General features: G+C 45.8%; 2 protein-coding genes across 5 annotated transcripts in view; one reads left to right on the top strand and one right to left on the bottom strand.

Annotated features, from left to right (window-relative positions):
- LOC142795790 (uncharacterized) overlaps nucleotides 1-26,093 on the bottom strand; it is a 243,637-nt gene extending 217,544 nt beyond the window's left edge. For 3 of the 4 annotated variants that reach the window (XM_075886131.1, XM_075886132.1, XM_075886136.1), the window contains exons 1-2: nucleotides 25,934-26,093; nucleotides 7,321-7,436 (exon numbers count right to left, since the gene is read on the bottom strand). In XM_075886131.1, coding sequence (XP_075742246.1) covers nucleotides 7,321-7,436; nucleotides 25,934-26,061 — 244 coding nt within the window. In that variant the 5' untranslated portion in view covers nucleotides 26,062-26,093. The remainder of the gene's footprint in view (nucleotides 1-7,320; nucleotides 7,437-25,933) is intronic. The other variant, XR_012893331.1, reaches the window with a different exon arrangement.
- The window catches only part of l(2)k09913 (transmembrane protein 53-like lethal (2) k09913), a 120,780-nt gene that overhangs the window by 66,812 nt on the left and 26,706 nt on the right, over nucleotides 1-27,262 (top strand). Inside the window, exon 3 of the mRNA XM_037420322.2 lies at nucleotides 22,551-22,715. Within this exon, the coding sequence (XP_037276219.1) occupies nucleotides 22,551-22,715 (165 nt within the window). The remainder of the gene's footprint in view (nucleotides 1-22,550; nucleotides 22,716-27,262) is intronic.

Genomic DNA, 27,262 nt, shown 5'->3' with positions numbered 1-27,262 from the left:
CGCGGGAGTGCTCTGCGCAGTTTTGAGGCAATGTTTTTTCTTTGTCGGCGTCTTCTGATTGACGGGCCTGCATCCATGCTTCTTTGAGCGCCAACTTCGCGTTCCGGCAAAGCTGGTCCGAAGGGCGCGAGTCGCGGAGGCCGACGACGAATCTATTGCGTACAAGCCTTTGCTCCACCTCAGCTGACATATTGCGTACAAGCCTTTGCTCCACCTCAGCTGACAGATAGTTGCACCGTTTCACCATTCTACACAGTTCAGCGTAGAAGGCGTCAACGCTCTCGTCGGGTAACTGAACACGCCGGTGAAAACGCGACGACTCATACAGTTCATTCGCCGGATGCACGAAGTGGTCGGTGAAGCTGGCGGCAACCGCTTGAAATGAGGCGAGTGATGCGGTGTCGAGCGAGAACGTCTCAAGAAGTGGGCGGGCCTCCGGCCCCATGCAGTACAACAACGAGCGTACCTGCATGTCCCCGGATGCTTGAGTCAGGCTGGAAACGACGGCGTAGTCCTCGTAGCGGCTGAGCCATGCTGGCCAGGTTCCCGGGTTCACAAAGTCGAACGGTGCGGGCGGCTGGAGGTTGAGGCTGAGCTTTTTCGGCGCCACTCCGTCGAGGGCCAACGTCGTGCGGTACGGGCGAGTTCGGCATGAAGGGGCGTTACGCAGCCACTTCTGGCACCATGTCTTGTGACTGGTGCCGCGCGAGCGTGCCGCAGCACGAGCGGCCCGTGCCCGCGGAGAGAGACGATACGCACAACAGCTGCTCAGCTAACGAAAAAGGGCCCTCCCACTTTATTCGGGGCAGAATATATAGAATCTCAGGGGCGCCACATGCTAGTGGCAGCCGAACTAAATGACTGAAGGGTGGCGACCTCTACACCAGGATGATTTCGAGAAACACATGGGGAAGGACGACAAATTCAACGATGTAAAGCACTACTTGAATCGCAACACGAGCAGTGCATGTGGCAGAAGGTTGGACGTGTTGCGGACTCGCTGTGCGTAAAGAAATTTCCACCAGTGGAGTCGTCACTTTGTTCAGTTTGAGGCATATCACTTCACTGATTATACAAATAGCGGAACCTGTGTCGACAAGAGAAGTTGTGGCGAAACCGTCCACAAACACGGCAATCTCGTTAGGGGGCGAAATATGAGGCCTTGAAAATTTTGTCGGTGGCGCAGCTCTTGCCTCAGAAACTGCGAGTGTTAGTTTTCCTCCTGGGCGTGGTTGGAACGGCGAAGCATGGGGGAAGGAGACCGAAGACGGGGTGAAGGAGATCTACGTCGGCTGAAGTCTGGTCGACGAGAGCGGGGGTCATGTGCATCAGGTGTCACGTGCGATTCTGATTGCCGAGGTATGTTGCCGGAATGCTGAACATCATTAAAATAGAATCCACGGCGACAACAGTAGTGCGCGACATGTCCTGGAATACCACAGTTGTAGCAGACGGGCCGGTTATCCGGAGTACGCCAAGAGTTTACAGGTGCTCGAGGTGGTGGAAAGGGCCAATTTACCGGATAAACTGAAACTGGTGACCTGTAGTAGTTTTTTATTTATTTCTTTATTTTCACCAAAACAGATACAATGGCAAAAATGGGGAGACGGCAAAAAAGCTGCAGTTATTGCAGCTTGACTAAGTACCGTCCACCCTACGTCAGCAATGACAGAGTGAAAACGAAATACAATAAAGTGAAAAAAAAACAAATATTATAAAGCAGGAAAGAATACAAGCATAAGACAAAGTAAATGACAGGCCAAGGTATACAAACAAAAAGGAATATTTCATAAACACATGAGCACAGTAATTCACAGAGTATGTATCATCGCTTTGGTACATAAGAAAGGTACACAATGAGGTTACACAAAAGAAATAATAAGGAAAAAAATATATAAGAGTGACCTATGTAAACAATACAAATCTACAAGAATAGTGTTTCCACATCGATATTGTTTAATGTGTCAATTTTTCTGTCTTGCTGCTCGTATGAGTTCAATATAGTAGGTAGCATGTGGCTAAGTCTTTGGGTGCCATAATTGGTGCGAGATAACATAATTTTCCACGGGGGTTTGTATCGATGGAAGTAAATGGTTTGTGTATGTTCAAGATTTGCAAGTGTCAGGAATGCGTCGAGTTTCCCTCTGTTTGCGCTAATATAGGATTGTAACAACCTGAATTTGTATATGTCACTTGCTTTAACAATTTTATGTTTAGCAAAGAGTTGTCCTGTGTGTTCAAGGTATGATATGTTTTCTATTGCCCTGATCGCTCTTTTCTGAAGTATTTTTAGCCTATTTAAATTTGTTGACGTAGTGTTTGCCCATACTAGAGCACAGTAGTTCAAGTGGGCATGGAAAAGAGCCTGATATAAGAGCCGCTTTACAGTAACGGGCAAAAGACGTCGACAACGATTTAGAGTGCCAATCACGCGTCTCAACATTAAACTAATGTAGTCTGTATGCTCATTCCAGGACATATGTTCATTAAAAACTACTCCAAGCGTCTTAATGGATTTGGTCACTGCAATTTCGTAGAAGCCTAGGGTAACATAATTTGGTACATGCAGGGATATGCCGAGAGCTCGGAAAAGGACACATTTTGTTTTTGATTCATTTAACATTAAATTATTCTTGGTAGACCATTCACGAAGCTTATAACATGTGTTGGCCACTAAAGCCTCGAGAGTACTGAAATATTTTCTAGTAAAAAATAATGTGCAGTCATCAGCATATATTATGAAGTTACCATTTCCACAAATTTTGACTATATCATTTATGTAGCATAGAAACAATACAGGCCCCAGGATACTACCTTGTGGTACTCCGGTTTTAATTGGTTGTGTGCGCAATTTGAAGCCATTTATTTCAACATACTGAGACCGCGCACTCAGATATGACTGCGTAAGTTTGAGTGGTATTTCCGTAAATTCATAGGATTCTAATTTATGTAGTAACAGTTCATGAGATACACGGTCAAAGGCTTTACTAAAGTCCAAGTACAATGCAAGTGTGAGAAGTCTCTTTTCGATATTGCAAAGTAGGATTTCTTTTTGTGCTAATAAGGCACTTTCTGTTGAAAGTTTCTTTCTGAAACCATATTGGCATTCGGTTATTAAATTGTGCTTCCTCGAGAAACTGTCAATTCTATCATTTATTATTTTTTCAAGGCATTTCGAGAAAACTGGTAGTATAGATATTGGGCGATAATTGCTTAAGTTGTTTTTATCTCCAGACTTAAATATTGCAGTAACTTTCGCTAGTTGCATGTTGGTTGGGAAAATACCTGTTGATAACACTAAGTTGTACATATGTGCTAGCACTTCCGCTATGAGGTCTAATACATACTTTATTGGTCCCATTTGTATGCCGTCAGAATCACAGCTACGACTATTTTTTTATTTTATAGAAAAGCGTAATTACTTCAGATGTAGAAGTCGGTTTAAGAAAAAGTGTGTTTGATAAGTGAGTAACGTCAGTTGTTGTTTGCACGCTCTGGCTGGCATTTCCTATTTTCACAAAGAAGTTATTAAATGTTTCACCAAGGTCGATGCCATTTAATATCCTTCCATCTATTTAACGATTATCGATTTTTGTGGCAGGGGCTCCTCTGTTCAATACTTCATTTAACTTTTTCCACATGGATTTACGTTGCTCTGGACGTTCCAGGTCAAAAATATGACTGTAGTAGTCTCTTTTCGCCCTTTCTTTTTCTTTATTCAATCGATTTGTAAGAGCCTTATATTCAACCCATAGGTCCGCATTACGCGTTTTGACGAACTGGTGGCTGGACTGTATGAAGAGAGCGGCGGTTGGGCAGGAGGTCGGCGGACGGCTTCTGCAAAAGTCAGCGGTGCAGCCACTGATATTGGGGAAGCGGGCGAAGGGAGAGCCTCGGCAACTTTCGTCTGAATAGCACGGCGAACTGAGTGGTCCAGTGTTGTGGGGGTCTCGTTGATGGTGGCGACAAGAGAGGGCTGTCGAGCAACTTCCTCCCGGATGTACTGTTGAATTTGAGGCATTAACACACTGCAGTCGGGGCCACTGTTTTTGCACTCCAAAGCCAAAATATCAGCTGTTTGCGTATTAGCGCGACGTGTAGAAATTCGTTGCTTGTGCAGCTCATCGAAACTTTGACATAGCTGAATCACGGCCGTGACGGTCTGTGGGTCTTAGGCCACAAGCATATGAAAAGCGTCGTCATCAATGCCTTTCAATATATTCTTTATTCTGTCAGCCTCCGTCATCCTCACATCAACTCGCCTACAGAGGCTGATCACATCCTAAATGTAGCTCGTGAAGCTCCCACCATTTCGCTGAAATCATCCCTGCAGGCCCAGTTCAGCACGAAGCTTACGCATGGCTGGACGACCGAAAAACGAGGTGACGGCCTCTTTGGAAAACGACCAGGTGGGGATGTCGGCTTGGTGTTTGGTGAACCATAGGTTGGCCAAATCCGTCAAGTAGAAGATGACGTGAGTCAGCTTCGCAGGGTCATCCCACTTGTTAATCGCGCTGGCACGCTCGTACTCTGCCAACCAGTCCTCGACATCTTGATCTTCAGTGCCGTTGTATACTGGTGGGTCACGCAGACGAAGTACACCAGGGCACATGACAGGCGGCAGCGTGGAAGGGGCTTGTGGGGGATCGACGCGCTCGGTCATCGCAGACTGAGACGGTAGCTTACGGCTGCGGAGCTCCATGACGTTACCCAGCACGCTTCCACCAAATGCAACGAGCAAGGTTGCGTAAAAACACAGGTTATTATTCGAGAAACGTTAGCCGCAACAAACTGGTACAGGCAGGAACCCGGCAAGCACGAGCCACACACGGACGTCAATGTCTTCTTTCACGCTGGCACAGAGCTGGCGCCACTATGCTTCAGTACAATACATACAAACATACATAATTGATTAGTCATGTGTCTAAGAAAATATTCAACTCATTTACAAAAGCGACATGATTAATGATTGAAGCGATGTCCCCCGGTAGTGTGTTCCAGTGATGCATGGCTCGAAGTAATGGTGTTTGCTGATACATGTTTGTGTGGGCAAAGAAAGGCTGTATTTTGAATTGGGGATCAACACGTTTGGAAATACCATAAGGTGTGTTTATGTGGGCTTCACGAAAGCAGTATTTACTATGATAAAATAAAATATATGAAAATGTGGCAACAGTCTGTGTTTTTCAAGCGGGTGTAATGAAAGTGTGTGGTTAATATCTGTAGTGCTGTAGTTTCGAGAATACTGCGTGGTGATAAATCTTGCAGCTCTATTTTGTATCGATTGGAGTTGATCGATGACATATGATTGATGTGGGTTCCAGAGGATGTATGCATATTCAATCTTTGAACAGACAAGTGTAATGTATACTAGGCATTTAGTGGTAGAGTTTGCCAAAAACAGGTTTCTTTGAATAAATTTAAGTGTTTTTGATACCTTACTAGTTATCATATCTATATACTCATTCCATGATAGATAAGATCATAAATGAATTCCAAAGTATTTAAACATCAACACTTTTTCAATGGAGACACCGTGAATTTTATACTGGTTCATATCTGTTTTATGTACTCTTGTGAATGTCATGGCCTTAGTTTCGGAGGTGTTAATTTGCGTTTGCCACTGGTGACACCAAAGGGCGAGTTTATTAGGATCGGACTGTAATGATTCGTAAGCTTTGGTACTGTCAAATGTTTCTGTAAATGATGCAGTCATCTGCAAACAACCTAATTGTAGATGATAAACTATATCCAATGTTGTTTATGTAAATGAGAAACAAAATTGGTCCAAGGACCGATCCCTGCTGAACACCAGACTTCACATGTGAAAGTAAAGATGTATACATCGTCCATTTTAAAACCAGCGTGAATGGCTTCATGTAATTCTGTTATCAATTCAAACAGTTGAGTTTCACATGAACGACTGCAAAGAACACCATGCTGGTTGTTGGGAAAGAAATTTTGTTCCAATAAAAATGTCTTGGCAGTGGATGATATGATGTGCACTAGCAATTTACAGCATATGCTCGTTAGTGAAATGGGCCTGTAGTTAGATACTAAAAATGAATCACAGAATTTAAAAATAGGAACCACGCAAGCAGTCTTCCAGGTGTCAGTAAGGCATCCTGTATCGACCGATTGCCGAAAAATGGCAACTAAAATAGGTGATTTAGCTGTTTTTGTTAGTTTCAACATTTTTGCACAGATGTTATCTGGTCCGAGAGCTGAACTAACTGGAATGCGATCTATAGCAGCCTCCTCACCCTCCCGAGTGATTATTAGGTCAGGCATTTCAGCGTTTATATTCGAGAACTCGAGATTTGGCGTTATTAGTTCTTCGGATGTAAAAACTGTACAAAAATAGTTGTTTAGTTCTTCTGCAACATCGAACTGCAAAAGCAGCGCACCGTTCTTCGTTATTGACATAACGGACAAAGTTGATGATTTCGGATTCACTATTTCCCAAAGCTTTTTAGAGTTGTTTTTTAAAAATTGTGACAAGTCATAGTTGTAAAACTTTCCTTTCGCTGCGTCGATTTCCGCTTTGCACAGTCTTGACTGTTCATGATAGCATTCCCAGTCACTGGTCTCATTCGAACGTTTCGCCTTTAAGTACATTCTTTTTTTCTTATTTATGGAGCGTTTTACTTGTTTTGTAAACCATGTATCTCAGCTTGAAGACGCGATGGTGATCTTTGGGATATGTTTTTCCTTAAGATTCTGTAATGCAGTTTCAAGGATTCGCCAGTTTTCATCTGGATCATGATCGCGAAACGTCATGAAAAACTGTCTAGAAAATGATAATAGGTTACTATTTAACCCGTGTGCGTTAGCTCTGTTGTAGCCGTATATTGTTTTCTTTGTTTTGCATAGTTTTTTACATTTTATGGTGTACTCGCAGTGGATAACATTGTGGTCACTCATGCAGTCAAGGACTGGCAATATCATGCTTCGTGGGTCTGTAGTCAGCACAAGATGTAACAGTGAAATACCATGAGCTGGACATGTCACCATCTGGCTTAAACTAAACAAAGAAAGAACATCAAGGAACTGCCGGCATTCATGCTTTCTTGCGCCACCGATAGGTTTTCATCTCAGCCAGTCGATTCCAGGATAGTTAAAATTCCCCGCAAGTATAATTTCTCATGACGAATATTTGGTTTGAGTAACGTTTAGCGAACCGTGAAACATTTCAACAAAATTAATCGAACTGTGTGACTGATACCAAACCTTGACAACGCAAGTTACAGAAGGTGATAACTGCTGAGGCCTTTTATAGCGGCTGAGGCCTGTTGGCGCTGCGATGCGTCCTGGAATCACCTGTGCGAGGTTGGACAGCGGTGGCTCCCACGGCGCTAGGTGATATGGGACCAGGACACAAGCCAGCGATGTGCGTGTTCTTGCATGATAGTCCTCGGACAGAACTTTGTTGACCTCTATTAAAGACAACGGAAAAACTTGTTGAAACCATCTGTTATCAGTTGTGTATCTGTCACAGCAATATCTTCTATTTATACCGTATTTACTCGATTCTACCACGCCCTCGATTGTAACACGCACCCGGTTTCCACGACGAGAAAAAAAAGTAAGACATCGATTGCAACGCGCACCCATTTTTCTCGTTGGCCCACCTGATCACACCACTCGGGAAAAAGACTCCTTCCATTGGGGTCTTCCGTTTAAATATGAGGTACGGGGGAAGCTTGTGCTTATCTGACGTGCAACGGAGCATTGCCGTCACTCTAGTTTTACCATGGCCCAATGTCAGCACGCGAACTTGCTTCGCCCCCTTCTTCTCGATGGTTGTGGTGTCAGGCATGTCGAAGTAAAGAGGCATCTGATCGGCATTCCCGGTTTGCCCAAGCTGGGAGCCGTTGTTGTGCCGCAAGTTTAGGACGAACCTCTGAAAACTGAAGCTTTTCTTTGTACTCCTTCGGCAACTTTTGGCAGCCCGTTCGCCTTCAGAGGGAAAAGCCTTTCCTCTTCATAAAATTAGTTAGCCAGCACCTTCTCGCTTTAAACTGGCTCCGCATTAGCCCTTTTTCTAAGGCTAACTGCATAGCCTGCACCACTTGGAGCAGTTCTGTCGTCACGGGCCGCTGTGCCGCTCACTGCTCAATCACATACTCGCCGAGCAGCTTTTCAATTTGCGGAAACCGACCCTGCTGTGGTCCGCTGAAGCCTGTGCGTGAATTTTTGCTGTCGACAATATTCTGCTTTTTTTTCCGCCAGTCCTGCACGCACGTTTTGGGAACTCCGAACGACCGCGATGCAGCCCGATTTACGTCCGTTTTGGCACACGCGATGACTTTTCTTTTAAAAGCGGCATCGTGGTGCACTCGTCGAGTGTTTGGAGTAGGCCCTTCCATACTGTCGATGCTAATGCACACCAAGATGACGAACTCCTCAGCACACGTGTGAAGTGCCGCACATGGGAAACACATAGGCAGAAATGGCCGACACGCTATGCCGACGCACGTAGGGGGCGGCCATTTTGGAATGCTAATGGCAATAGAATCACCGTATTCATTTTTTTTCGTACTCTATTCTAACGCGCATGCGATTTAATGAAGGCATTTTTTTGGCAGAGACTGCTGCGCCGCGCGGCGCACGAGCCACTCCCACACAGAAACGGCTGCTGCATCACATAGAAGTGACGTCACGCATTTTTCGGTTAGGCGCTTTGTTTGAATAGTCGGGAGTGTCTAGCGGTACGTCTACACAATGATAAAAGCCGTTAAAATTACGTCCAAACAAAAAAATGAACAAAAAATGTTAGTTAGGTTTAGCGTTACAATACAAAACTGGCTTGTTTATCATTTCAAACTAATCGGCAGGTGTGGCATAGTTGATTAAAGCAACACTTTCACCTTTGACAACATCACGCTTGGCATTGCAATCTAGAAAATGCAGTACGTCCAACAACTGTAATTTGCACATCATACTGAGAAACTTTGTGGCGCACATACTCAGATCAAGCTGCGGCGCGGTGGACGGCCGCGCTAGCTCCAACCACCAGGTTCAACTAAGCATCCAGCAATCACATGAAGCAGTGACGACACTCCAGTCCTCCTTGGGAGTGGCCTAGGCCATGGCCACGATTTCATCGGAGTTTTCACCACCTAACATATCGCAGGCGGCTACCATCTCGCATTAATTAGCTTTCGCAGCCACAGCGCCCATGGCGCCCCCGGTATTTAAAATACTTGTAATATGTATTTAAGTAACAAACCTAGGCTAATTGACTCATTAAGCACCTCCTTAGTAAAATTTTTATAGGTTTAATGCATTACACACGAATAATTTACACATTTAACTAGCTTTAGGTAATAAATTTTAAAGGGATGTCACTTCCGTGCGACGCCGGAGCCACTTCTGTGTGGGGCTGGCTGCTGTGCCACGCGGCGCAGGAGACGCTGCCTTTATGAAGTCGCTTAACCGGAAAAAAAGGTGCGCGTTAGATTCAAATAATTACGGTATATCTGGTCTATTTAAAATTTTTTGCTCCCCAATAATGGCAGAATTTGGAGAGTGAGCTTTTCAGAGTCTCATTGAAGTTTTTTAGCCTCATTGAAGAACTTTCTTGTCGATTCTTATAATGCTGTTTTTCATCAGAAGGAACAATTGGCCGAGTTGGTGCACTTCCGCTAATATTCGTTTAAGATGGAAATGCTGTTTTTAGTCTACTGCGCAGCTTTGATAGTTTAGTTGACCTCTTTGACTGCCTGTGCAGCCTTTTTTTTTTTTTAGCGTTTCATGTGCACATTATTATGAGTTATCCACGGAATTGTGCTGTTTTTTATTTGGCCATGCCATCCGTCCATGCAAGTAGCAATGATGCATTTAAATTGCTCCCACAATTCCTCGACTGCCTCTGAGTAGGAGGCAATTTGAAATTCATTAGACCATTGTTCTAAGTAATCTAAGATTGAAGTGTCATTCGCTCGCTCATAATCTTTGACCAACAGTCGTTCTTTGGCCCTAAGTCATCGCAATTCTTGCTCGACAATGGAAATATGTTCACCGAAATCATCTTGTGACCAGAAATATCTTCCAAAATTGACAGGCGATAATCTTCTATCTGCCAGACAGAAAGACCAAATCAAATATTAATAGTGATTTGGATGATGCTTTTGTGTAATCGTAAGCACTCTGTCTTAAATTGTGAAAAAAGGCATTCTCTAATAACTTATTTACACTCATTATCTCAGTATATTGACTAGACAAAGCCTCCCAATCAATGTGTTCTTCGTTGAAGTCACCAGCGAACCCCGCCATCGTGGTCTAGTGGCTAAGGTACTTGGCTGCTGAACCACAGGTCACGGTACTAAATCACGGCTGCGGCGGCTGCATTTCCTATGGAGGCGGAAATGCTGTAGGCCCATGTGCTCAGATTTGGGTTTATGTTAAATAACCCCAGGAGGTCGAAATTTCCAGAGCCCTCCTCTGCGGCATCTCATAATCATATGGTGGTTTCGGGATGTTAAATTTCACATGTCAATCGAAGTCACCCGCCAATATTAGTCGAGTAGTACTGTTTGCATGAGTACAAAGAAATTTACTAAGCTGGTTTAAAAATTCAGGTGGAGTTGCTGGTGGCCCGTAGACTAAACCAATGAGATATGCGATGTTTCTAAAAGGTATTTTTCTCCACACTGACTCCAGCATATTGCTGTTCACAATTATGGCCAGACAACAATCCTTTACAATCATTGCAACGTCTCCACTGTGTGGATCACTTTAGCATTTGAATATGCTATGCTCTGGAGGTGTAATACAACCTCTGGTAATAGATACTTAATGAAGTTCCTATTAATAACATGACATAGGGACTCTCCAAGAATATGTATTCCAGGTCAGGGATTTTATTAGGAATACTACAAGTATTCAAAAGAATCAAGCGTCGCTTTGCTTGGGGTGGCTTATTCTTTGTCAAATGCTGCTATTGATCAGGTTTAGAACTTGTGTTTCCATAAATTTTGTATGGGCGGTACTGATACGGACATTTATCATTTGCGTGCCATTATTTATGTATGCATGTACCTCCCACATGTATACGTGAATTAACTCACGGCCCGCAGTCCCCAGAAGCTGCGAACCAACTGACCACGGCGGTGGTCAGATCTGAAACGCAGCAGAGGGTGCTAGAATCTCTGGATTCGGACAGGCCGCCATTGGAACCTGAACTTGGCAACGTTTAATGCTAGAATCTTATCTAGTGAAGCGAGTTTAGCTGTACTATTCGAGGAGCTAGAGGGTGTTAAATAGCATATAATAGGGCTCAGTGAGGTTAGGAGGACAAATGAGGCCTATACGGTGCTTCAAAATGGGCACGTCCCTTGCTATCGGGGCTTGGGTGACAGAAGAGAACTTGGAGTGGGGTTCCTAATTCACAGAAACATAGCTGGCAACATAGGGGAATACTATAGCAATAATGAAAGGGTGGTAGGTATTGCCATGTTCCATTTCCCAAGTTTTGTTATCGTCCGAAAACACTACATAATTCTCAGCGCAAACCGCGCCTGAATTTTTCGAGAAGCTTCCGGACTGTAGTAGATCGTTTCGATAAGACCAAGCCTACTCTGCGAACTGTACAGACTATTCTGGAACCTACGCCACCGCCAGCGATAACCCAAGAACATTCGACGGCAAGAGTATAAATGCCGACACGCTTTGCCGCTTGTCAGTAGTTGATCTTGGGTGCACGTTAAAGAACCCCAGGTGGTCAAAATTTCCGGAGCCCTCCACTACGGCGTCTCTCATAATCATATAGTGGTTTTGGGACGTTAAACCCCACATATCAATCAATCAATCAGTAGTTGATCGACGGCCGACGCTCCGTTCACTGCTAACTGTGCAAGACTGCTACTGTAATCGAACTTTCCGTTTCCCGGGCACAGGTTCGCCCAAATAAACAGTTATATCCCAACATAAAGACTCCTGTCTTCGGCCACGTCACGACCCCGTGACATCTGGTGGAGGTGCTGCTTCGTTCATGTACCGGACGTCCCCGTCAAGCCGTGAACCCAGCCCACGTCGCGGAGAAGACACCGACGCCAACCAGGAGCAGCGAACAAGCCGCCGACAGTAAGGGCTACCACCAGAGCACGGGCTTCTACAAGACAAGGCGCGAAAGATCAAGGCCATGACCGCGACTGCAGCGACAATGACAACCGCAGCATCCCAGCCCTTGATGGTCATGCATCAACCCAGGGAACCACCAATTTTCTATGGGTCATCATTCGAAGACCCGGAGTCCTGGCTAGAAATATACGACCGTGTGGCCGCCCTCAACCACTGCGGCCATGACGAAAAGCTCCATCGTGTGTTCTTCTATTTGGAAGACACCGCAAGGATCTGGCTCGAAAATCGGGAGTCCACGCTCCGAACGTGGGATGTTTTCTGCGGCACATTTCTACAAACGTTCGCAAAGAGAGAGCCACTGCTTTATTAGAGACCCGGGTTCAGCTACCAAATAAAAATGTCGCCATTTTCACAGAAGAAATGACCCGACTATTCCGTCACGCTGACGCAGACATGCCTAAGGAGAAAAAAGTTCGTTTCTTCATGCGAGGGGTCAAACAGGAGCTCTTCGCGGGACTGATAAGAAACCCACCGAATACCGTCCAAGAATTTGTAGCCGAAGCGATCACTATCGAAAAGACCCTGTACATGCGCACCCGACAGTATAATCGTCGCCTGACTCTAGAATGCGCTGCTGCTCAAGCCAGTAACTACGGAGACCTGCGTGAAACGATCCGAGAGATCGTGCGGGAAGAGCTGCGCAAGCTGTTGTCTTCAGCGCAGCCTAAATTGGATTCGATTGCCGACATTGTGTGAGAAGAAGTTCGGCAATCGCTTCGAATTTCCCAAGCACCGCTGCCCGAACCGGAGGCTGTGAGCTACGTCGCTGCACTGCGGCACAACGCTCCTCCCCGTCCGCGCCAATACGTCGCCCCATCGCACTTCCGTCGACAGACGCCACCGCCGCCACCACCCCCACGGATGTCATACCGTTCGCCAGCTGCCCAGTGCAGTGCACCGAGGAAGACTGACGTCTGGCGCACCCCTGACCATCGCCCGCTCTGCTATCACTGCGGTGAGGCCGGACACACATACCGCCGTTGCCAGTACCGACAGATGGGACTGTGTGGCTTCGCCATCAATGCACCGCGTCCACAGCCAGGAGAAAGACCACGTGACATCGCCGACTACCTGACAGGAACTCGGTGGACACCACGAAGCCCTTCGCGTTAGCCGTCGCCCAGCCGCTGCACGTCACTGCACCACCGGCAGTACTCTGGCCCAACGCGGGGCCGGTCTCTTAGTCCGTATCTGGGAAACTAAGGGCAGCAACCGATGGCGGTGCGGTTGCTGTGCGACAAACTACCAAAGATCCTCCGACGACGATCTCGTCGCGACGAAGCTTTCCGAACACAACGCCAACCACGCAAAGCCCTGACGGCGAAACCTCACTTACCGGAGGTGACCTGACGACGCAACATGGAAGCAGCGGAACAAGCCGACGCAGCCGAGGCCCGACGCCACGCCCTAACTGTAATGCGAGACGGCGAACTAGCGACCTCGGCGTTCTTATCGACGGCCACTGTGTCACCGCTCTCGTCGATACTGGAGCCGACTTCTCCGTCATCAGTGGGTCGTTCGCCACGAAGGTAAAGAAAGTTAGGACAGCTTGGGAAGGCCCTGAAATCCGCACAGCCGGAGGTCATCTCGTAACGCCCGCAGGAATCTGCACAGCGAGAGTCATCATTAACATCTGTATTTACCCTACAGACTTCGTAGTCCTACAGCGTTGCTCGAGAGATGTCATCCTTGGCATGGACTTCTTATGCCTCCATGGTGCTGTCATCAACCTAAAAACAAAGTCGATAATGTTATCCACAGAAGAAGCACTACCGCCGCACACGCCGTCAGGAAACCATGCCTTGAATGTGCTGGAAGAACAAGTCACCATTCCGCCTCGCTCAAGCGTCATTACTTCAGTCGGCGCTCCTAAATCACCCGACTTGGAAGGCATCGTTGAAGGCAGTCAGCATCTGTTGGTCACTCGAAATATTTGCGTCGCAAGAGGAATTGCAGAGCTGCGGGGAGGCAAAGCAACGGTTCTGCTCACGAATTCCAGCAATGAGTACAAACATGTGAACAAAGGAACAGAAATCGCATACATCGAAGAAGTTGTCGAAGCCACCAGTGCTTTGGCTCTTGCCGATTCTGCAGAACCTGCTCAGAGGAACCAAGCCCCTCCCATAGCTTTCGATATCAATCCCAGACTTCTGAACCATAAGCAAGAACAGCTCAAGGCCCTGCTCCTGCAATACGAAGAGTGCTTTTCGTCGTCATCGAAAATTCGGCAGACCCCAATCACGAAACATTGCATCATAACCGAAAAAAATGCCTGACCACTCTGTCAGAGTCCGTACAGGGTTTCGACGCGAGAACGTGAGGCCATGAAGAGACAAGTTGATGAAATGCTGCGGGATGACATTATCCAGCCGTCCAAGAGTCCATGGGCATCCCACATAGTATTAGTGAAGAAAAAAATGGGACCCTACGTTTTTGCGTCGATTATCGCCACCTGAACAAAATCACAAGAAAGGACGTGTATCCTCTCCCACGAATAGACGACGCACTTGGTCGGATCCATAAAGCCAAGTACTTTTCGTCAATGAACCTCAAGACTGGCTATTGGCAAATCGAAGTCGACGAAAGAGACCGAGAGAAGACGGCGTTTATAACACCGGACGGCCTCTTCGAGTTTAAGGTGATGCCCTTCGGTGTTTGCTCAGTGCCTGCAACTTTTCAACGCGTTATGGATACAGTACTGGCAGGATTGAAGTGGCAAACTTGCCTTGTGTACTTGGACGACGTCGTCGTGTTTTCCTCGAGTTTCGACGAGCATCTTCGGCGCCTTGAAGCTGTACTTCAAGCCATCAAGACGTCTGGACTCACACTGAAGCGAGAAAAGTGCAGATTTGCGTACGAGGAGCTCTTGTTTCTGGGGCACGTTATTAGCTAGTCTGGAGTTCGTCCCGATCCACGGAAAACAGCCACCATCGCCGACTTCCCGCCACCCACTGACAAGAAGGCGGTGCGCGGATTTCTGGGCCTGTGCGCCTATTATTGGCGGTTCGTGAAAAACTTCGCCCGCATCGCCGATCCTCTCACTAACCTTACCAAGGCCGACGTGGAGTTCAAGTGGGAAACGCCGCAGGAACACACTTTCCAGGAGTTCAAACATCGCCTCCAGACGCCTCCGTTACTAGCCCATTTCGACGAATTTGCCTAGACAGAAATACACACTGACGCAAGCAGCGTAGGTCTTGGCACCGTTCTTGTGCAGAGGGCTGACGGACTTGAAAGGGTGATTAGTTACGCCAGCCGATCACTATCCGAAGCAGAAGCCAATTATTCCACAACATAAAAGGAGTGCCTCGCCATCATCTGGGCTACTTCGAAATTTTGCCCCTACCTCTATGGCAGGCCTTTCAAAGTAGTGAGCGACCACCACGCCTTGTGTTGGCTAGCTATCTAGAAGGACCCTTCAGGTCGCCTCGCACGATGGAGCCTGAGACTTCAAGAATATGACATTACCGTTGTTTACAAGTCCAGCAAGAAACACTCCGACGCCAACTGTCTCTCTCGTGTGTCTGTCGACCAACCACCACCCGACGACCCGGATGACGGCTACTTCTTGGGAACGATAACTACCAACGACATCGCTGAACGACAACGGGCTGACCCGGAACTTAAGGCCCTAATAGAATACTTCCAAGGCAGGACCGCCGAAGTCCCGAAGGTATTCAAGCGCGCACTTGCGTCGTTCTACCTGCGAAACTGTCTTCTACAAAAGAAAAACTTTTCACCGCTTCGAGCTAAGTACCTCCTTGTGGTGCCTTCAGCTTTGCGACCAGAACTCCTGCAGGCCCTGCACGACGATCCGACGGCAGGGCACCTCGGTGTTTCTCGCACGCTCGCAAGGATACAAGAAAGGTATTACTGGCCACGTCTTACCAACGATGTTACTCGTTATGTGAGGACATGCCGGGACTGTCAGCGACGCAAGGCACCACCGACAAGGCCAGCGGGACTTCTGCAGCCAATTGAACCACCTTACCGACCTTTCCAGCAGATCGGTATGAACCTACTGGGGCCGTTCCCGACGTCGGCTTTCGGAAACAAGTGGATCGTGATAGCTACCGACTACCTCACCCGATACACTGAGACAAAAGCCCTTCCCAAAGGCAGTACATCCGAGGTAGCTAACTTCTTCGTCGAAAATATCGTCCTACGTCATGGCGCCCCGGAGATCCTTATCACCGACAGAAGAACGACATTTACTGCCGACTTAACTCAAGCGATCTTGGCATACAGCCAGACAAACCACCGCCGGACGACAGCTTACCACCCACAGACCAACGGCCTCACCGAGCGTCTTAACAAGACAATCGCCGACATGCTGGCAATGTACGTCGATGTCGAACACAAGATGTGGGACGCGATTCTTTCGTACGTGAGATTCGCATACAACACGACGGTGCAGGAGACGACACAGATATCTCCATACAAACTGGTCTACGGAAAGAGCCCGGCGACGACGCTCGATGCCATGTTACCCAACGTCACCGACGAAGGAAACCTCGATGTGAGTGAGTACCTTCAACGCGCCGAAGAAGCTCGACAACTCGCGCGTCTCCGTATCAAGAATCAACAGACGACCGACAGCCGCAGTTACAATCTTTGACGACGCTTCGTGGAATACCAGCCCGGTAAACGTGTCTGGGTGTGGACGCCGATACGCCGACGAGGACTAAGTGAAAAGCTTTTGCGACGGTACTTCGGACCGTACAGGGTGGTTCGACGTCTCGGCCCACTTGATTACGAGGTTGTCCCCGACAGCATCACGAGCTCTCAACGACGCCGATCGCGACCTGAAGTCGTCCATGTCGCGCGCCTCAAGCCGTTTCATGCGCGTTAACAAACTGAAACAGTGTTTTTTTTTTGTATTAATATTGTATCGTAATTTCTTCATTGTACTTTCTTGCATTATGGTTGTACCTTCATCTTTAGTTAAAGCATCGGGAAGATGCCTTTTTCAGAGGGGGGCAATGCCACGTTCCATTTCCCAAGTTTTCTTATCGTCCGAAAACACTACATAATTCTCAGCGCTAACCGCGCCTGCATTTTTCGAGATGCTTCCGGACTGTAGTTGATCATTTCGATAAGATCAAGCCTACTCTGCGAACTGTACAGACTATTCTTGAACCTACGCCACCGCCAGCTATAACGCTAGAACATTCGACGGCAAGAGTATAAATGCCGACGCGCTTCGCCGCATGTCAGTAGTTGATCGACGGCCGACGCTCCGTTCACTGCTATCTGTGCAAGACTGCTACTGTAATCGAACTTTCCGTTTACTGGGCACAGGTTCGCCCAAATAAACAGTTATATCCCAACATAAAGTCTCCTGTCTTCGGCCACGTCGCGATTCGTGACGTAATTAAACTCAATAAGAGATACAAGATGAAGGTGGTATAGGCTTACGCGCTTACATCCAGCCATGATGATGCTTCAGTTGAAAGCTTTATGAACACGTGGAATCGGCAATGAGTAAGGTAAAAACACAGTATACTCATATACTGATGGGAGACTTTAATGCAAAGGTAGGGAAGAAGCAGGCTGGAGACCAGGCAGTAGGAGGTTATGGCATCGGTACTAGAAATGCCACAGCCCCGCCGTGGTGGTCTAGTGGCTAAGGTACTTGGCTGCTGACCCGCAGGTCACGGGTTCGACTCCCGGCTGCGGCGGCTGCATTTCCGATGGAGGCGGAAATGTAGTAGGCCCGTGTGCTCAGATTTGGGTGCACGTTAAAGAACCCCAGGTGGTCGAAATTTCTGGAGCCCTCCACTACGGCGTCTCTCATAATCATATAATGGTTTTCGAACCTTAAACCCCACATATCAATCAATCAACTAGAAATGCCAGAGGAGAGCTACTAATAGACTTGGCAGAATGCAATAATTTACGGATTTTGAAAACCTTCTACCGAAAACGAGAAAACCGCAAGTGGATATGGAGGAGGCTTAATGGCGAAAATAAGAACGAAACAGACTTTATAATGAGGCACACCCAGACATCGTGCAGGATGTGGAAGTGGTTGACAAGGTATGATGCAGTGACCATAGAATGGTACGGTCTCGAATTCGCCCAGACATTAGAAAGAAACGACAGAAACTGATAACCAAGAAGCCAATCAATGAGCTAGCACTGAGAGAGAAAATACAGGAATTCAGAGTCTCGCTTCAGAACAGGTACTCTGCTCTTATTGAGGAAACCAAACTTAGCATAGATACAATGAATGATAATCTGACGAGTATCATTACGGAGTGTGCAGTGGAAGTTGGAGGTAGGGTAGTTAGACAGGACACTGGCAAGCTTTCCTGGGAAACGAAGAATCTCGTTAAGAAGCGTCAAATCTTGAAAGTCTCAAGTACAACAGACAAAATGGAACTGGCAGAGCTTTCCAGGTTGATTAATAGGCGTAAGGTATCCGATGTAAGAAGGTATAACATGGAGAGAATTTAACACGCTCTGAAAAACGGAGGAAGCGTGAAAGCAGTGAAGAGGAAACGTGGGATAGGCAAAAATGGGATGTATGCACTAAGGGACAAAGGAGGCAAAACAACTACCAATATGGACAGGATAGTTAAAATAGCAGAGGAGTTTTACAGAGATGTGTATAGTAGCCAGGACAACCACGATCTTAATACTATAAGAACTAGCAGTAACCAAGGTGACACCCCATCATTAATGATAGAAGAAGCCACAAACGCTGTAAAGAGCATGCAAAGAGGCAAAGCTCCTGGTGAGAATCAGGTAACATCAGATCTGCTGAAAGATGGAAGACAGATTGTGTTAGAAAAACTAGCCACACTGTTTACGAGGTGTCTCCTGATGGGAAGAGTACCAGAGTCTTGGAAAAATGCTAACATCATCTTAATACATAAGAAAGGAGACGATAGGGACTTGAAGAAGTACAGGCCGATCAGCTTGCTCTCTGTAGTATACAAGCTATTTACAAAGGTAATTGCTAACAGAGTAAAGAAAACATTAGAATTCGATCAACCAAAGGAACAAGCAGGATTTCGAACAGGCTACTCAACAATCGACCACATTCATACCATCAATCAGGTAATAGAGAAATGCTCAGAATGCAGCCAAGCACTATACATAGCCTTCATTGATTACGAGAAGGCGTTTGATTCAGTAGAAATATCAGCAGTCATGCAAACACTGCGGAATCAGGGCATCGACGAAGCATATATAAAGATCCTGGAAGAAATCTACAGGGAATCAACTGCTACCATAGTGCTTCATAAAGAAAGTGACAGAATACCAATCAAGAAGGGTGTAAGGCAGGGGGATACAATCTCCCCAATGCTATTTATTGCATGCTTACAGGAGGTTTTCAGAGGCCTAGAATGGGAACAGTTAGGGATAAGAGTTAATAGAGAGTACCTTAGTAACCTACGCTTCACCAAAGACATTGCATTGCTAAGTAACTCAGTGGACAAATTGCAACTCATGATTACGGAGTTAGACAAGGAGAGCAGAAAGGTGGGTTTTAAAATTAATCTGCACAAAACGAAACTAATGTACTACAACCTCGAAAGGGAACAGCACTTCGAGGTAGGTAATAGTGCACTTCGAGTTGTAAAAGACTTTGTGTGCTTAGGGCAGGTAATAACCACGGAGCCGAACCACGAGATTGAAGTTACTAGAAGAATAAAAATGGGGTGGAGCATATTTGGCAAGCACTCTCAAATTATGACAGGTAGATTGCCACTATCCCTCAAGAGGAAGGTATATAACAGCTGTATCTTGCCGGTACTTAGCTACGGAGCAGAAACCTGGAGACTTACAAAGAGGGTTCAGCTTAAATTGAGGACGACGCAGCGAGCAATGGAAAGAAAAATGGTAGTTGTAACCTTAAGAGACAAGAAGAGGGCAAAGTGGATTAAGGAACAAACGGGGGTTAAGGATATCATACTTCAAATCAAGAAGAAGAAATGGGCATGGGCCGGGTATGTAGCGCATAAACAGCATAACCGCTGGTCGTTAAGGGTAACTAATACCCGTGTCACACGGGCACCCGCGAAGACCGTTTAACTCCCTCGTCCTTACGACAACGAAGATGCGGTCCGTGTCACACGGCCACCCTTACGCAAACGAAGGTAAACGGAGCGTTTCGCAAAGGACGTTCAACGATCTCCCTTCGCAGCGAAACGAGGTACTCTCGTCCCCAGCTGTCTAGAGGTCAGAGAAAAATTTCGAGCACTAAGTGGCCGCAGTGAAAGAATAATACATTTTGGCAATCTTAAACGTTCTTTCATTGTAGTACTCATTCACAACGCGTGTTTGTTTACATATATTTACGCCCGCCAGAGTTCACTTACTCTCAACACCGATGCTCTATACTCCGTGCCTCGCACGTGGTGCCTCGCGAGTCGAGCCGGCCGGCGCCATTGAAAAATATTTCGTCTATGCGTGTGGTTGTGGTCGTCGCTGTGTCACTCGTGGTTGAAGAACACGAAATGTGCACTCACGAGGCAAGGAAGCACAAGAACTTTCGCACACGGGCATGAACACAGGCAACAAAACAACTAAAAGCACAATGTGGCCAGCGTCACTAGCAGCATCGCTACAATTAGCAAATTCGTTTTTATTTGAAATATTTTTATGGTTTGTTAGCCTCTTACCTCCTTAATAGTGTTTTTTTTGTAAAAACCCCATAACGAGGATTCACAAAAAAAAACAATACAGATGAAATTAGAATACTTTTCCGAAAATCAAACAGCGCCAGCTGAGCCTCCTCGCGCCATCTGTTACAACCTTTTCATTGCCGTGTGACACTGCCACAACTCCTTCTCCGTCAAACCACCTAGGGGATATTTACGTTGATGGTGTTCAACAAAGTTTAGTGGTGGCCGTGTGACAGGGGTATAACTGGATTCCCAGAGAAGGAAAGTGGGTTAGGGGGAGACAGAAGGTTAGGTGGGCAGATGAGATTGAGAAGTTTGCGGGTATAAATTGGCAGCAGCAAGCACAAGACCGAGTTAACTGGCAGAACATGGGAGATGCCTTTGTTCTGCAGTAGACGTAGTCAGGCTTATGATGATGATGATGATTTTTGTGTGAGGACGACCTTAAATTTTTTTACTAGCCTCAAATAGTACATTGAGACTCATACTGCTAGTTCTGTTATTTTGCTAAGCATCAATAACTTTTGTTTTATTTCATGTTTGTACTGGAGAAATAGCTGTAATTTAGACAGACTAAATACATTCATGATAATAAGGGTTGCAGCGCGAGCACGAATGTGCTAGAAGAAACAGACGAAAGTCGAGGTACGGAAGGCAAAGATGACAACACGTGTCCTCTTTGCCTTCAAACCAACTAGCCCAAATCGCCATTCTTCTTCAGACTAAATACATTTAGAATAGCAGTGGCTTGGAAGAGCTGCACAGAAGGATAATCTCTGGGTTAAGTGTAAATCAGGCGTAAAGCTTTCTTCTGTAGAATGTAGACCTTTTTACATTTTTGAATCTATGAGTGCCTCATACAAGCTGGCAAAAATTAACCATTGACATAAACAGATATTTGAAAAGTCACAGTTTAATTTTGGTAGGAAGGATGGGATTATTACAGTAGAAAAAGACCAATAAAGTGTGAAGCAGCCATGCATACGTAATTAACATGAATATCCGACAGCAACTTTTCATTAAACCAAACACCAAGGGTTTTGAAAGCTAACATAATTTCTATGTTTTGAGATCCATGGCAGATTGAAAGCATGGCACAGTTTTATTCCCAGAGAAAGTATAGGGGATGTTATTAAAAGTAATTGTAATGTAAATGTGAAGAAAGAAAAGTGGGCGAAAAGATAACTTGCCGCCGGCAGGATCTGAACCTGCGACCTTCGAATAATGCTTCCAATGCTCTACCACTGAGCTACCGTGGGGGTCCTCCTCCCATCCACTTTATAGGGTATATATGTGGAATAAATGTGAAAAAGTCAATCAGCGCCACCTGTTGACATTATGGGAAATGTGGAACACCCTTTCTTGCCCGTCTCGCATCACAAACGCACACGCCATAATGGGGAGTGTGGAATCGAGCGTTCTACCCTCATCATAATGGCTACATGTAGCGCTGACTGATGCTTCCACATTCAATGCACACATATAATCATCTAGCAACTTCGCGATGCAGCCATAGAAGACCTAGCACACTAGCAAGCACTTGTGCTTGTGGGTTTGTTCATCGTTCGTGTGCAAATGCTGTGAAAATGACATTGACATATGTCCAAGTGCACTGGAAATGGTAGACACTCAAGCGTTTAATGAAATTGTCTTTAGCAGAAACATTGTGGCTGATATTGTGGTATGGAGTACAGTTATCAACAAAGAAGGCATCACATGCTTGCTGTTGTGACGATGCTCTGTCTGCATTGACCCGTGGTGTCTGTGCAGGTGGTGGCGAAGCGCCTGCTCGACTTCTTGGTGAGCCATCCCAACTACAGCCGCCTGGTGGTGCATGGCTTTAGCGTGGGTGGGTACCAGTTCGGCGAGGTGCTGGTCAAGATTCGCAAGGAAGGTGGTGACTACAATGCGGTCGTGCCCCGCTTCAAGGCACAGGTGAGTTGACAGCAAGAATAACAAAGAGGGATGCACTTCTGTGCCTGCCACCTTTCGCACCGTTAGTGTGTGTTGTGATGTCTCGATATGCCCTGTCTTTTTAATGTGAATACCTACACAGTAGCTTAGCTCTCAGTTATTTAAAAGGAGATGCCGGTCGAAAGGCGAGAGTTTTCTGGAACATCGCCAATTTTTTGTTTTCACCTGTTTTTCAAGATCAGTGGCTCTACTGTTCTGAAATATACATATGTCGAGACTCAACTTGAAATGCTTTAAAATTGCGTGTAAAGAGCACAAGGTGGCTGTTAAAAGGTGAAAAATGTGCAGTCTTCAAGCACCCTGTGGCTAATAATGCACTTCCACTCGCCAGTTTGATCAGATGAGCTGAAGAGCTGAGCCTCACTCATCAGATAATGGCAGTTTCTCATGCTGCTGCAGTGCAAGAAATAATTAAAAGAGGCATGCTTTTGCAGTGTTTTTCGAGTGCCTCGACTATCTTTTAAATCACATGTTACGGATCAGGGACCGCCATTGGTCGCTGCGTTCCTTGTGCTGTACTGTGAAGCCTACTTGCAGGGTCCGTGTCTCATCGAGCAGCGCAGCTGAACAATGCTTTTCTCGTGTGTTTATCTTCATCATAGATAAAGAAAGCCATAGCTCGCGTGATAGCTATACTGTCAATGTAAAAGCTGTTATGACGGCACTCTCTGTAGGAATGGGCTGTAGAAATGTAGCAGCTGGTCTGATTTGCAGCAATTCTTGGCTTGCAAAAGCCAATGCATTGTAAGTCATTCACAGCCTTCAGTCAGAAAATCCGTGATGCGGCAACGGATGCCATCTGTGCCATTCTTGCGAGGTTAAGGGAACTCGCAGTGAGGGAAATAAGCGGGGACGACATTGCCGTTATTTGCGATGGTTCGTGGCACAAACGCAGCCACAAGAGCCACAATGGCATCAGCACTGTTGTGTCCCTCGACACTTGACCGTGTTTAGATTTTGAAGTCCTATCGAACGTCTCTCTAGCTTGCAGTCAGCACAAGGCTCTGTCAGATGGAGCAAAAGAAGTCTGACAAGAATTTTGTGATCCTGTCTGTGGGGGAAATGTCTGTGAGCAGTGAGCTCGAAAGAGCTGTAAGGGACAAACTTCTGGTGCTGGCACATTTTAGTGGCATTGGCCACACCAAGAAGGATTGTTCTTTTTACAGCGAAAGATGTTATGAGATCACAACTCTGGTGACGTGCAGTTGTCCGCCGCCACCGCCGCTGCTGTTGTTAGTGTCCGTAACTACATCGCGTTAAATCAGAAAAAAAACCTTGCACCAATGACACAGTGGGGCTCGAAACCCGGGTATGCTGGGTGCCAGCCCAGTATTCTACCACTGAGCTACGCTGGTGCTTTTGACTTGTTGGCAAACTTACTTTAGGCAGGCTTGATGTCGGAAAAGGAATCACGTTAATATGATTTATAAAGCATTTTGAAACAGCAATAGAAAACCAGTCTTCGCACAATGCGAATAGCGTAACAAGTGGGCGGTACAATGCTCCAATCCAATACAAAAGCTTGATCTTGTTCCACTATTAACTGTGGCGCATACCCTCTTCAGCCATAATCCCTGATCATCGTAGGCCACTGCATGAACAATTGGCACAAAATTCCTTGCAAGTGTTTAGCGAGTACCACGCTTCTCAGAAGAATGACAAAAGATAATATAGCGAGTGCCGGCCTACTACCGAAAAGTTTATTATTAATGCCCTAGTAGGTATCAAGCAAGTTACCCAATGAGTGTTTTGAAAAGGCTCTGAAAGGCTGGTCTTATAGCTTTCGCTGTGACTGTATTGCATCTGCCGTGCGGGTCTGGCGTTTTTTTTTGTACAAGTTTCGTCGTAAATCTTTTTTTTGGTGCTCAGATTTGCAGGAAATTTTGCCCCAATTTCTTCCGGAGTATGAAATGCAATTGTCCTGTTTAAATTGCAGTAATTTCTTCCGGGTTTTTTTGGTGTTTAAATTGGTGTTAAATTTAAATTGGGTTGTTTAAATTGCAGTAATTTCTTCCGGGTTTTTTTGGTGCTCAGATTTGCAGGAAATTTTGCCCCAATTTCTTCCGGAGTATGAAATGCAATTGTCCTGTTTAAATTGCAGTAATTTTAGTATATAATAACAAATTTTATGGAAACATTTACTAGTGTAAGAGAAATATGGTCTTTTTCATGTCTATTACATATTTGTTATGCACTTTCACATTAGCTTTCTGCATTCTACATCTATTTGAAACCTTGGAACTATCAATAACAAAAAATAATGGAAGTTTAGTCATGGAAAGGGGGGAGGAGGCAAAAGCCTTAAAATTTTTGCTCTGTCATGTTGCAAAACTAAAAGTATGTAACTTGCCAGAAAATTAATTATATATTTGAAACCAGCATACAAAGTTCTATAAACAGCTCAGGTTTTATTGCTCTAAGGTGAATATTCTCATGCAGTCGTGACATGGGTGATGGGAGCACACTCGATGTTGAGATGAAACTCCTTATTCGGCCAAACTTGTGGCTACGAAACTGAAGGCCAGATTGTAGCAGCCTGCGTGCTCCGATAGCGGCAAACAGAGAGTCGGCCGACGATCAGTTGGCAAGCGGCGAAGCGTGTCGGCATTCATACACTTGCCATCGAATAATCGAGCGTTATCGCTTGTGGGGAAATCGGTTCTAGAATAATCTGTAATGTTCACGAGGTAGATGTTTTAACAAAATGACCTACTGCAGTTCTGAAGCTTCTCGGACACTGTATACACAGTTCGCGTTAAGAATAACTGACAGTAAAATTGGGCAATCTTTTCACCCAATTTTCTTTCTTGACATTTACATTACAATACGGTCTAATAACCGTATATATATATATATATATATATATAAGTATAATAGTAGATGCGCTTTCACACAACTTGTTTATTCAGCCGACGTTTCGACGGGAGCCCCGTTTTTTTCAAGGCATTTCAAGGCATAATACTATTTACACATTTTTGTGTCTTCGTGTAGCTTACCGAGACAGAAGGGAAGAGGAGAGAAGTAAAATAATGCCAAAAAAAAATGAAGAAAAGAAGGAAGAAGAAACATTAAAAAGAATCAAGAGGGATATGGCGGGATTAGGAAGGAGCAAGAACTCAACAAAGGGGAATGTAAACAAGCTATGCCATCTTTGTCAACAATACCTACCAAGCACTCACCCTTCGCCGAAGTGGACATTTTGACCATCATTTCTGTATTTCACCCTCCGGCGCAATCCGCTAACAACTTGCCCGCCTTTGAAGTTTACGACAAATCGGTGGGGAGAGCTTAAGCGCTTGAAGTGCATGTTGGTGGCGTTGGAAGATATAAAAGAGCCAGTGATTGTGACGCTGCTATCAATATTAATTATATGCATTGGCTCCTGTCAGTGAAAGAAAAGAAGAAAAAAAGCAAAAAAAAGAAAAGAAAAAAGAAAAAAGGGGGGGGGGGGAGACTGTACGACATCCGGGACTACTTATCTGTGTGTTCCGGCTGTGCTTGAAGTGGCAAACCATTTTTCTATTGTCAGATGTATATGCTAAAAGCTTTGTTAGGGGGTAATATTATTGTTGTAATGGAAGGCTACAGGCAAAGGACTGATTAAAGAGGACTGATTAAAGAGGGGCGTTTGCGTATTTTAGTGATCGCAACGCTGACAGAGTGCATGGGTGTTCATTTATTCTGTTTTTTATCGTGTTGAATTTGTAGATAAAGTAAGATTCCAGTTGTTCCTGCTCTCTGATTGTTCAAAAATTGCTTTCCAATAGTGTAACTCTGATGTCATCAAAGCTGTGGTCTTTTAATGCACTGTGTTTTGAAAGTGGAAGGCCTGGCAGAGAACGTATATGTGCCCGATGGTTGTTGAATCTAATTCTAAACAGTGTGTGTGTCTGGCCCCTGTATTGCATGTTACATACCCAACATTCCAGAAGGTATATGACATTATCAGAGTCACAGTCCAGTGCACCTCTTATCCTGCGCTTAAAATCCGAGTGGGTGGTTTCCGCCACCGTCGTTGTGCATGTGTTTGCATACTTTGCATCTGCTTTTTTCGCAAGACGACACCCTGTTTGAGGTTTCACGCCTATATTTGAATTTATCAAATTATCCCCTATGCTTTTCGGCCGCCTGTATTTGTATTCAACTTCGTCCCTAAAGGTATCTCTTACCCTATTCTGCACATTGGAACCAATGACCTGGCGACCACGGATGCCCTTACAGCGTTCGACCGCTACGTGACCCTTCTGGACCGCATCCGGGCCCCGCCGCGGTGGTCTAGTGGCTAAGGTACTCGGCAGCTGACCCGCAGGTTGCGGGTTCACATCCCGGCTGCGGCGGCTGCACTTCCGATGGAGGCGGAAATGTTGTAGGCCCGTGTGCTCAGATTTGGATGCGCGTTAAAGAACCCCAGGTGGTCGAAAAATTTGGAGCCCTGCTTCACGGCGTCTCTCATAATCATATGGTGGTTTCGGGACGTTAAACCCCACAAATCAATCAATCATGGACCG

This window comes from Rhipicephalus microplus, chromosome 2 (assembly GCF_043290135.1).
Source record: "Rhipicephalus microplus isolate Deutch F79 chromosome 2, USDA_Rmic, whole genome shotgun sequence".
NCBI lineage: Eukaryota > Metazoa > Arthropoda > Arachnida > Ixodida > Ixodidae > Rhipicephalus > Rhipicephalus microplus.
The sequence above is the reverse complement of the archived record's forward strand: the minus strand, read 5'-3'. Positions and strand labels throughout refer to the sequence as shown.